Below are 12,502 nucleotides of genomic sequence, written 5' to 3'. Positions count from 1 at the left end.
GGGTTGGAGAATAGCTATTAAATGTTCTTTCAATGTTTGGTAGAATTCACCAATGAAGCCTCTGGTCCTAGACTTTTGTTGGGAGGTTTTTGATTACTGATTTAACATCCTTACTAGTAATCAGTCTATTTGGATTTCCTATTTCTTCATGATTTTGTCTTGTAAGTTTCTAGAAATGTACCTATTTCTTCTAGGTTGTCCAATTTGTTTGGTATCAATTGTAACTACCTCTTTTATCCCTGATTTTATTTATTAGAGTTCTCTCTCTCTTTTTTTTCCTTGTTTAGTCTAGCGAAGGGCTTGTCCATTTTGCTTATCTTTTCGAAGAACCAGCTCTTAGCTTCACTGATCTTTTCTATTTTCTTTTTAGTTTCTATTTATTTCCACTCCGACTTTATTATTTCCTTACTTCTACTAACTTTGAGCTCCCCCTCCACCATTTCTAGTTCCTTTAGGTGTAAAGTTAAATTGTCTATTTAAGATTTCTCTTATTTCTTGAGGTAGGTTTGTATTATTATGAACTTTCCTTTAAAAAACATTTTTACTGCAGTGCATAAATTTTGGTGTGTTGTATATCTGTTTTCCTTTGTCTCTAGTCTTTTTTTAAATTTCTCCTTTGATTTCTTCTATGATCCAGTAATTATTCAGTAACATGTTGTTTAATCTCTATTTACTGTCTTTCCACTTTTCTTCTTATAACTGATTTCTACTATCATACAATTATGGTCTGAAAACATACTTCATATGATTTCAGTCTTCTAGAATTTATTAAGACTTGTTTTGTGACCTAACCTATTATCTATCCTGGAGAATGTTCCACGTGCACTTAAGAAGAGTGTGTTCTGCTGTTTTGGGATGGAATGTTCTATATCTATTAAATCCACATGGTCTAGTGTATTGTTTAGGCTGATGTTTCCTTACTGGTGTTCAATCTGAATGATCTATCCATTGATGTTAAGTGGGGTGTTAAAGTCCCCTATTTTTATTGTATTGCTGTCAATTTCTCCTTTTAGGCATGTTAATATTTGTTTAATATATTTTGGTGCTCCTATGTTGTTCACATACATATGACACATACATAGATGTCATATCCTCTTACTGGGTTGACTCTTATCATTATGTAGTGCCTTCTTTGTCTTTTGTTATGATCTGTTTTAAAGTCTATTCTGTCCTGGGGCACCTGGGTGGCTCAGTCGGTTAAGCATTTGACTTCAGCTCAGGTCATGATCTCACAGTTCATGAGTTCGAGCCCCACATCGGGCTCTGTGATGACCACTCACAGAGTGAGCCAGCTTCGGATTCTGTGTCTCCCTCTTCCTCTGCCCCTCCCCCACTCACATTCTCCCTCCCTCTCTCTCTCTCTCTCTCTCTCTCTCTCAAAAATAAACATTAAAAAATTTTTTTTAAAGAAGGGTTTAAGGTCTTTTCTGTCTGATCTGAACTATACCGGCTTTCTTTTCACTTCCATTTGAATAGAATATCTTTTTCCATCCCTTCACTGTCAGTCTGTGTCCTTAACTTCTGAATTGGGTTTCTTGTAGGTAGCATATAGATGGGTCTTTAAAAAAAAAAAAAAAAAAAACCCATTCAGCCACTCCATGTCTTTAGTTAGATAATTTAGTCCACTTACATTTAAAGTCATTTTTGATAGATATGTACTTATTGCCATTTTGTTAATTGTTTTCTGGCTGCTTTCGTGGTTCCCCTCTGTTCCTTTCTTCTTCTCTTTCTCTCATCCCTTGTGGTTTGATTACTTTCTTCAGTGTTAGGTTCAGATTCCTTGCTCAGTTTCTTTTGAATGTTTACTGTAAGTTTTTACTTTGTTGTTACTGTGACGTTCATTGTATCATTTCATTATATAATAGTCTCTGTTAACTTGATAGAAACTTAAACTTGAACACATTCCAAAATTCTAGTTTTACTACCTCCCCCCATATTTAATGTTTTTGATGTCACCTTTTGTATCTTTTTATATCCCTTAACTGATTATTATAGTTTTAGCTAATTTTATTACCTTTACCTTTACTACCTTCATAGTAGTTTCGTAAGTGACTAACCCAACTCCTCTACTATGTATTTACCTTTTCCAGTAAGATTTTTATTTTTGTATGCTTCCTGGCTATTCCTTAGTGCCATTTCTTTTCAGCTTAAAGAAGTCCCTCTCACATTTCTTATAAAGCTTGTTTAGTAGAGATGAGTTTGTTTAGCTTTTACTAACCTGAAAATCTGTTTATCTCTTTTTCAATTCTGAATAGTAACCTTGCTGAATAGAGTATTCATGGTGGGAAATTTTTTTCTCTCCTTTAAGCACCTTAAATACACTGTGCCACTCACTTCTGGCCTGTAACGTTTCTGCTGGGAACTCAGCTGGTAACTTTATGTATGTATGTATGTATGTAACAATTTGTTTTTTCTCTTGTTACTTGTAAGATTCTCTCTATCTTTAACCTTTTATATTATGTCCTGATGTGAATATCTTTGGGTTCATCTTATTTGGAACTCTTGGCTTCCTGGCCTTGGATGTCTGTTTCCTTCTCCAGGTTAGGGAAGTTTTCAGCCATTCTTTCTTCAAATAAATTTTCTCCCCCTTTTTCTTTCTCTTCTCCATTGGGCCCCCTATAATTCACTTATTATTCCATTTGATGCCCCATATGTCCCTTAAGTTATCTTCATTATTATTTTTTCTTTTTGATGCTCTGTCTGGGTGATTTGCATTGCTTTGTCTTCCAGCTCACTGATCTGTTCTTCTGCTTCTTCCAGTTTGCTGTTGAACCCCTTTAGTGTATTTTTTCAGTTCAGTTATTGTTTTGTGCCAGTTTTGCACTTTCTACCTACCCTGCTTGCACAGGTGAGCAGGCTTGAACAAGGTACCCTCCTGTCACCTTGCTAAGACAGGTAGGGGTGAGTGAGTGATCACAGTACTATCCTGCCGCCTTGTTGAAGTTGGAGAGCATGGGTGGCGACTTCTGTTTGGTACTTTCTTATGTCATCTATATCTTAAAGTTCTCACTGTGTTCATCCATTCTTCTCATGAGGCCAGTGAACATCTTTATGACCATTACTTTGAACACTTTACCAGGTAGGTTACTCATCCTCATATCATTAAGGTATTTTTCTGAGATACTTTCATTTATAACATACTTCTCTGCTTCTTCATTTTGCTTGGTTCTCTGTGTTTGTTTCTATGAGGCAAAAGAGATATTCCTCCCAGTCTTGAAGCAGTGGCCTTATGTAGGTGATGGACCTTCTCATTCAACTTTGCCCTAGCTCTTGGTTGTCTCACAAAAGTTTCTTATTACCTAAACCACTGCTTTATTGTTGATATGTCCTTCTTGAGGGTATACCAAGACCAGTCAGTGTTCCAAGGGGGAGGAATCTCATTTAGCACCTGGTTTCAGGCTGATTAGAAGCTAGGCCCTCAGGCAGCAACTTTTAAAGGATGCAAATACAGGGGCACCTGGGTGGCTCAGTCGGTTAAGCGTCCGGCTTCGGCTCAGGTCGTGATCTCACGGTTTGTGAGTTCGAGCCCCGCGTCGGGTTCTGTGCTGACAGCTCAGAGCCTGGAGCCTGCTTGGGATTCTGTGTCTCCCTCTCTCTCTGCCCCTCCCCTGCTCATGCTCTGTCTCTCTGGCTCTCAAAAATAAATAAACATTAAAAAAAATTAAAAAAAAATAAAGGATGCAAATACAGGCAGTCCTGTAGGGCCACAATCATAATCCCTGCTGGCCTCCAAACCAGAAGGTCTCTCTAGATTGAAAAAATTGGGGCTCCAGACAAACATATAAGCTCCTTTCTGGGAGGTCTCATTGAGCTCTAGCAAGGCCAAGGGGTTGTGCAAGGATGGTGTCTTTTGCTTACTTACATTCCCTGCCAGTGTCTCCTCAGCCTCTAGCTGTGTGGGAAAGCTAAAGCCTGTTCAGCTGATGGAAGCTCCAGGCTAATAGGCCTTTTTCCAGGAAGACCGGGGTTGTGTTTCAGTCTGCTGTCTGTACAGTGTCGTGGTTGTGGCAGCCTGCCAGGAACTGTCTTTCCAATGTTACGTTCCCGGAGAGCTCAGAAAAGCCAGTCCCCTTGGCCACCGGCATCAGGAAATCAAGGAGCATCCCCATGTGGATCGCCTGTGCTTGTTGGCTTTAACTAGGCAGCTGGAGAGTGTAGAAGAGGCACACACTTGCTGGCTTCAGAAAGACAGTAGGAAAATGTTTTGACTACATGCTCCCATGGGCTTCAGGACTGCAGTTAGTGAGTGCCTTGTCTGAGTGTGTGCACCAGCTTTAGACTGGGTGGGAGAATATTTCAACCATTTGCACTTGCCAGCCCCATCCAGGGAGTGATGGAGTGACCACAACTGCCCATGTTTGTGGACCTTACCTAGGGAACAGGTGAATGCTGCATTCATTGCTCATCTACTCCAGCCAGAGAGCAGAGGAGTGGCACAACCACCCATGCTCTCCAACTTCAAAAAGGCAGCAGGATAGTATCGTGACCACCCACTCACCCCTACCTGTCTTAGCAAGGTGGCAGGAGGGTGCCTTGTCCAAGCCTGCTCACCTGTGCAAGCAGGGTAGGTAGAAAGTGCAAAACTGGCATCTGCCAGCAACTTCATCACTGGGGAGACTTTTCAACTGTCCCCTCCCTCTCCAGTCGATACTTTAAGATTAGCTAATGAACCTCCTTCACATATAATCCAGGCATTGTTTAAACTGCTGGTGTTTTTTGTTTGTTTGTTTGTTTGTTTGTTTGCTGGGTCTCAGGATGAGACTATCTGGGAGCCCCTTAAAAGGAGAACCTCAGTTTCCTATAGCACTTTGAGTCCCTTGGATGTCAGCCCTCTTGGTTTTCTTGCCTCCTCCTCCTTCTTCTTCTTCTTCCTCTTCCTCTTCTTCTTCTTCTAACCCCATTGGTTTTCTAAGCCATAGGTTTTGGGGGCTTGTCTCTCTGGTGTATAGCCCAGGGGTTGGGGTGCCTGATGTGAGGCACCAGCCCTTCACTGGTCCAGGAGAAGCTCCATATTTGTGAGATCCCTCCCTATTGCATGTTGTCATGCTGAGGGTGATATTTTTGGCAAGACTATGTCTCTGCCCCTCCTACCTGTCTTGATGTGGTCTTTTTATCCTTTGTTGTGCTTATCTGGTTTTCAGATCTTTTTCAGAGGGAAATAACCCATATGTAGCTGTAGATTTGGTGCCTCCATGGGAGGAAGTGAACTCAGGATCTTCCTATGCCACCATCTTGCAGAAGTCCTCTCTCCAAGGTACTTAAGTAGCTTATGCAGCAGCAAGCATCGATGGACACCATGGCACAGAGAAGAGTTGACACTGTGGGCCTGATTTTGAGAAGAGTGTGCTTGCAGGGCTAGCACTTGGCCAGCATCTGGGACCTTGGGTTTAGAACATCTCCTCCATTACTAATTGATAAGGTTGTTCTGTGCCTGGACTATTTACACAAACGTTGTGATAGATGGTGAACATGTGCTCTCCTTCTGGGAGTCTGCAATCCTGGCAGTTGTGTCTAGGCAGGGAGTGATGGCCAGACCAGCCCCCAATAAAACTGCTGACCTCTGAATCTCAAACAGGCTTCCCAGAACGGACACACAGTGCATGTGTTACCCATCTCACTGCTGGAGGTGAAGCACACTCTGTAGGGCCCGTTTGGTGAGAAATTAGGAAAGCTGCACATGGATTTCTCCAGACTCCACATGAGGTGTCTTTTTCTTTATTGATCTGGCCACGAATCCTTGCTGTGTTGCTGTAATGAATCTTAGACAAGAGTACAACTATATGCTGAGTCCCATGAGCCCTTCTAAGGAAGCATCAACCATGTGAGTGATCATGGAAGTGCTGATAAAGGTGGTGTCAGAAAAGGTGACACAAACATCTACTGAGAGCTGGCAGAATATTTTCATCTCTTTTATACTCCTGACTATTAGATACTTTGGTCCTTCTAAAATAAATTATAGGACCAAACTGAAGACTGATGAAATAGATACACAATCATATTTAAAATGGAACAAAGCACACACACACACAAAATCTGGACGTGGGCAGCATTAATTCCACAGGAAGTTTTTAAAAAATTTACCAAATCTTGTACATTAATCATTTCTAAAATGAAAAATGTATGTTAAATGGCCTCACCTCTGAAGGGTTGCTACTTTTTCTATTCAAATATAATTTACATCTTTTAAACAAGAGCTTTCCTTTCTACTTTTGAGACCTACCTCCCCTGAAGATAGCAGGTTGTTAAGATATTCTAGAAATGCCTCATCTTTTATTTCATTGTCAGTAAAGATGAAGGTGATACCTTTTCCTTCAGCACCAGCAACTTTGTACAGACCTTTTAAGTCCTCTGTCAGATTATTCACATTATAAGACCTAAAAAGGGCGGTAGAATAATTAAAATTAAAAATATAGGTACAGTCATAATTTATTTCAAAACACAGTGTAACCCATGGTAATTAGAGCATAATCTGTACCTGTTCCAAGAGATATTAAGTAATAATGTCTGCTAAAAAAAACCCCACAGAGATTAGAGTGAAATAGCTATATGTTACCATTCAAAACAAATATGTCTTATTTAACTTGAGAAGTGAGAAATGGGAATTCACCAGAAGTGACTCATGAAAAGCAATTGGAAATTCAGAAATGGATTTTTATTCTCTGCAAGGTGACGGTCTTCCACATCAGATTTTGGCCAAGTGAATATACGTATAATATCTGAAACTAAGCTGAAACTTGGATGAGTTGGATTGGGAAGAAAGTCAAGATAAATTATAAATAAAATTAGTGATAAATTATATATAGTGATAATTTGCACATCACATTAAGAGGCTAGAGGCACAGACAGCCTATAGAAGAAGATGCGTTACGTGATGCGGTATAAATAATAGAAATGGTATAATTATGTAGTTACAGATTATGACAAGGAGAGCCTGGTCTTTGCTTTTCTGTTTACTCTGTTTCCTATGACATGTATATGCTACTGGAGGTGACATGATGTGCAGAAATAAAGCAGACATTTTCTGAAGTGTTGTGTATAAATCCTCATGAGTAAATTGATAACACAGACATTTTCACTCGAAGGAAGTGTACAGTGCAAGTAATAAGGAGTTCATGTAAGCCAGAAAGACCACGGGCAGTGGAACCAGAAGGACCAAGGTTCAAATCCCCATTCTGCGTCTTTAGAAATGTTCCTTCACATTTTTCAGCTTCTGTTTCCTCCTCTGCAAAATGAAGATAATACCTGTTTGTAAAGGCTGCTGTGAGCATTAGAGATGATTCAGCTAAGTGCACTTGAGTGAAAAAATAACCAGCAGAACCAGCTACCCCCCGTTCTGGGTGGCACTACAGGAAAACGTCTTGTAGACTTTGACAAAAGGAACCCCATCGAAAAGAGAACGTACATCCCTTTCAAAATAATTCCCAGGGGGGACATTCATTAAAAGGAGTCATTAGGGCAGAGCAATATTGCTTCCTGGTGTCGCCAGACAGAGGTGGTGGTCCAGAGCACGAGCCCTGGATTGGTTGATTGACCTATGAAAGGCACACATTACTGGGCCAGCCATTTGCTGTCTCTGAGAACCGGCTCGCCCTGGGAGGGGCAGTCAGCAAGACTCCAGTGCCAGAACGTCAAGATGACAGAAAACAGGAAAACTGCAGTTAGCGCTCTGGGAAACTGGGAGGACTGCATGTCCCATCCAGGAAGGCACCTGCTACTCAGACCCAGCCACCCGGGAACATCGGCACAGTGGTGCCAGAGCTTCCAACTGTTTCAACAGCCAGAAATCCATCTTCTGTGTGAAATCTCCCCAATTTCTTGAGGTTGACAAGTGATTTAATACAAGTCAATCTCTAGATATTTGATGTTTTGTTCTTTTAAGTGCTCTTGTAGTTTGTACCTTGGTAAATGTTTTACCTCTTTGGCAGCAGGGGGGTATGCGTGTGTAAACTGTGAACCTAAAATGTATAAGGAAGTACAAAAGGCCAAATATTCAAGACAACCTTGAAGAAGAATAGCAGGGTTGTTCAAGACGTATTAAAACTACACTAATTAAAACAGTAAAATTATTGGGGTGCCTGGGTGGCGCAGTCGGTTAAGCGTCCGACTTCAGCCAGGTCACGATCTCGCGGTCCGTGAGTTCGAGCCCCGCATCAGGCTCTGGGCTGATGGCTCAGAGCCTGAAGCCTGTTTCCGATTCTGTGTCTCCCTCTCTCTCTGCCCCTCCCCCGCTCATGCTCTGTCTCTCTCTGTCCCAAAAATAAATAAACGTTGAAAAAAAATTTAAAAAAAAAAACAAAAAACAGTAAAATTATTTACCCAAGGGATATAGGAGTGCTGATGCGTAGGGGCACTTGTATCCCAATGTTTATAGCAGCACTCTCAACAATAGCCAAATTATGGAAAGAGCCTAAATGTCCATCAACTGATGAATGGATAAAGAAACTGTGGTTTATATACACAATGGAGTACTACGTGGCAATGAGAAATAATGAAATATGGCCCTTTGTAGCAACGTGGATGGAACTGGAGAGTGTTATGCTAAGTGAAATAAGTCAGGCAGATAAAGACAGATACCATATGTTTTCACTCATAAGTGGATCTTGAGAAACTTAACAGAAGACCAGCGGGGAGGGGAAGGGGGAAAAAAAAGTTACAGAGAGGGAAGGAGGCAAACCATAAGAGACTCTTAAATACTGAGAACAAACTGAGGGTTGATGGGGGGTGGGAGGGAGGGGAGGGTGGGTGATGGGTATTGAGGAGGGCACCTGTTGGGATGAGCACTGGGTGTTGTATGGAAACCAATTTGACAATAAATTATATTCTAAATAAATAAATAAATAAATAAATAAATAAATAAATAAATATTTGGTAGAATTAAAAAAAACAGTAATAGTGCAAAGATAGATAAATCAGTGGAACAGACTATAGTCACAGACACAATCAGTTGATTAATGGGAAAGAAATGACACTGTAATGTGTCAGGAAAAACATGACCTTTTCAATAATGGAGTTGAAATGATTGCATACCTATATTGAAAAATATAATCTTGGGTGCCTGGGTGGCTCAGTCAGTTAAGCGTCCCACTTTGGCTCAGGTCATGATCTCACCATTCGTGGGTTTGAGCCCCGTGTCGGGATCTGTGCCTGGAACCTGGTTTGGATTCTGTGTCTCCCTCTCTCTGTGTCTCTTCCTCTCTATGTGTCCCTCCCCGACTTGTGCTCTCTCTCTCAAAAATAAACATCAAAAAAAATTTTTTTACATAAAAATATAATCTTAATTCCTACCTCAGACTTTAAAAGAAAATAAACTCTAGGGGCACCTGGATGACTCAGTCGGTTAAGTGTCCTCCTCTTGGTTTTGGCTCAGGTCATGATCTCACATGGGATGGAGCCCTGAATTAGGCTCTGCACTGACAGTGTTGAGCCTGCTTGGTATTCTGTGTCTTCCTCTCTCTCTCTGCCCCCACCTCCCTCTATCTCTCTCCCTCTCTCAAAAAAAGAAGTAAACAATAAAACATAAAAAAAAAAGAGAGAGAAGAAATTCTAGATGTGTTATGGTTCTAAATGTTAAAGGAGTATATTTTATTCATAAATGTGAAGGAAATCACAGAATATCTTCACAGGTAAACCAATACATTTTTTTTTTTTAATTTTTTTTTTCAACGTTTATTTATTTCTGGGACAGAGAGAGACAGAGCATGAACGGGGGAGGGGCAGAGAGAGAGGGAGACACAGAATCGGAAACAGGCTCCAGGCTCTGAGCCATCAGCCCAGAGCCCGACGCGGGGCTCGAACTCACGGACTGCGAGATCGTGACCTGGCTGAAGTCGGATGCTTAACCGACTGTGCCACCCAGGCGCCCCAAACCAATACATTTTTAACAGAATACAAAGATCACTAAAATAAAGGGACACAATTGACACCTGAAGTTTCACTAAAATTAAGATCCACTGGGAGTGAAAAGGCAAGCCAAAGACTCAGAGAAGATATTTATAATGCACACTCTGACAATGGAACTGTATCCAAAACCTGTAAAGAACTCCTAAAAAATCAGTAAAAGAAAGAATCACACCCTAATTGAAAAAAAAAAAAAAAAAGCAAAGGACATACACAGACATTTCACAAAAGAGGCTGTCCAGATGGCTCATAAGAGGTGAAAGTGTGCTCAACGGTATTAACCATGGGACACGCGTGACATACGGTGACACCATGGTGACATACCACCACACATCCACAGGAATCACTAAAATGAAAAAAGGCTCACAGTCCAAAGGTGGGCCGGGATGCGGAGCAACTGAAACTCTCATGAACCATTGGTAGAAGCGCAAACTGGCAGAACCACTGTGGAAAAACTATTCCTCAGACCTACTACAGCAGAATGTACAGCAGAATGTACTCCATCCATAATCAGCAAGTCTATCTCTGGGGGCATACTCAGACATGTACAACAATATTCATTACAGCTCGACTTGCCAAAAAATCCCGGGTAAACAAATTGTGGTAGTATGTAAGCAAGTGGGAGATTATACAGCAATAAGAATGAACAAACTATTGGTACATGTAGCGTCATGGATGAATCTCACAAACATAATACCAGCAACAAGAAAAGAGTAGATCCCGTAGCATTTGATTGATATAAAGTTCAAGAGTAGGTTAAACTAGGGGTGTCTGGGTGGCTCAGTCGGTTAAGCGACCAACTTCAGCTCACGTCATGATGTTACAGTTTGTGGGTTCGAGCCCTGCGTCGGGCTCTGTGCTGACAGCTCAGAGCTTGGAGCCTGCTTCGGATTCTGTGTCTCCCTCTCTCTTTGACCCTCCCCCCTCACCCTCTGTCTCTCTCTCAAAAATAGATAAACATTAAAAAAAGAGGAAAAAAAAAGAATAGGTAAAACTAATCAGTGGGGTTAGAAGTCAGAATATGGTTAACTTTGGGAGGGTAATGACTGGGACAGGATGGGGGGGTACTTATGGGGTGCTAATGTTTTATTTCTTCATCTCTAGGCTAACGACACAGGTGAATTTACTTTGTGACACCCGTGGTTTGTGTACATCTCCTTAAATACATTGCACTCAAATGAAAAGTTAACTTCAAAAAATGCACCAAATTGTTGTGTCTTTTTAAGTGAACATTTTACTTCAGAGAAATTAATGATAGAAAAACATATTGCTGTGTTTTATTTCATCTTACCTGGTTAATGTAATCTGGAATATTTGATATCCAGCTATAAAAGAAGCCAGTCTAGAAAGACTTTGTTTTCCTGAACCGCCAACACCCACCAGCAATGCATTTCCACATGATGTTCGAATTATTCGTGAGATCTGTTTTGAAATAAAATAGTATTTCTTTAAAAATAGAACTTAGCTGTTTACATTTGCTTGCACTCTACATGAGTCCAAATTTTGGCCATATGCTTGTAGACGACATTAGACTTTTTCCTTTAATGAGATATGTCAGAGTTTTTTAAATTAATGTCTCATATTGATTTATTCAACTCAAATTCTTTCCTTGTACATCATGAAAGAGAGAACAAATTGGCTTTCCTATCTCCTATTTCAAAGCTATTTTCTGTGTGTGTGTAATTTTATTACTTTCAGACTCAATGCATGATGGAGTTGCTCTTCCCAATCCACAGAAAGAAGTTTACAATTGTCTGCTTGTTATTCAGTCTAACACACTGACCTATATAGACACCTCGCTCCACAATGAATATCACCTCTATTGTATCTCTGCCAATGAAAAAAAAATTTAAGTACCAAAATTCTACTTACAAGGGGGAGGGGGGCAGAAAGGCATTTGTAGAAAAGACTGAGAGATGGCCTTTAGTCTTGTGTTGCTTTTCTATGGCTGATTTACTCAATAAGAATAAGGCTGGAATTGTTCAAATCTTATGTAGGCCAATTGAAGACATTGCTAAAAAGCTGTCTTTTACATTAATATTACTGATTAAGATGAAAGTCTAGATGGATCACTAAATTCATTATCACCACTAAAGACCTTTTTTTTTTTTAATGCAAGTTTTACAGATGGCAGACAGTAACAACACTTTGGTAAGTATTAATTTTATCATTATATTTTTTAACATGTTAATCACGTAGGCAGTTGTGCACCATAATAAGGTCCCAGGTCCCCAAGACCTTGCCAGAGAGTACTCAATAACTACTTGTTGAGTGAATGAATGTGAAACAGCCCTAGGACATCTGGAAATTCACCAACTTTGCAAAAGACAAACGTATAATAAATACAGAGTAAGCTGCCTCGTCTTTATCAAAACTCCCTCCTCTGTTCTGACTTCCTGGGGAAACCCCTTTTCAATTTATAAATTTTACAAACAAACAGCTCCTTTCTGTAGCCTTTCAGACTTGAATCAAAGCATGTTCCTTTGGGTGTTGCCTCTAATTGGTTTCTGTTTTTACACCACTCCTGTGTACCTGCCTCACCCCTTCCCCATCAGTTTGCCAATAATCTGTAAGCCAATCATAAAACTGATTTTTAAAAGCAGCA

The 12,502-nt window shown here is 40.4% G+C and overlaps 1 protein-coding gene across 5 annotated transcripts in view; it reads right to left on the bottom strand.

Annotated features, from left to right (window-relative positions):
- DNAH8 (dynein axonemal heavy chain 8) overlaps positions 1-12,502 on the bottom strand; it is a 347,525-nt gene that overhangs the window by 129,520 nt on the left and 205,503 nt on the right. For all 5 annotated transcript variants that reach the window (XM_086706753.1, XM_086706756.1, XM_086706755.1 and 2 more), the window contains 2 exons: positions 11,189-11,319; positions 6,221-6,374 (listed from right to left, as the gene is read on the bottom strand). In XM_086706753.1, the coding sequence (XP_086562879.1) occupies positions 6,221-6,374; positions 11,189-11,319 (285 nt within the window). The remainder of the gene's footprint in view (positions 1-6,220; positions 6,375-11,188; positions 11,320-12,502) is intronic.

Source organism: Puma concolor, chromosome B2 (assembly GCF_028749965.1).
Source record: "Puma concolor isolate L17-30 chromosome B2, mPumCon1.1.hap2, whole genome shotgun sequence".
Classification (NCBI taxonomy): domain Eukaryota; kingdom Metazoa; phylum Chordata; class Mammalia; order Carnivora; family Felidae; genus Puma; species Puma concolor.
This window is presented reverse-complemented; position numbering and strand designations above follow the sequence as displayed.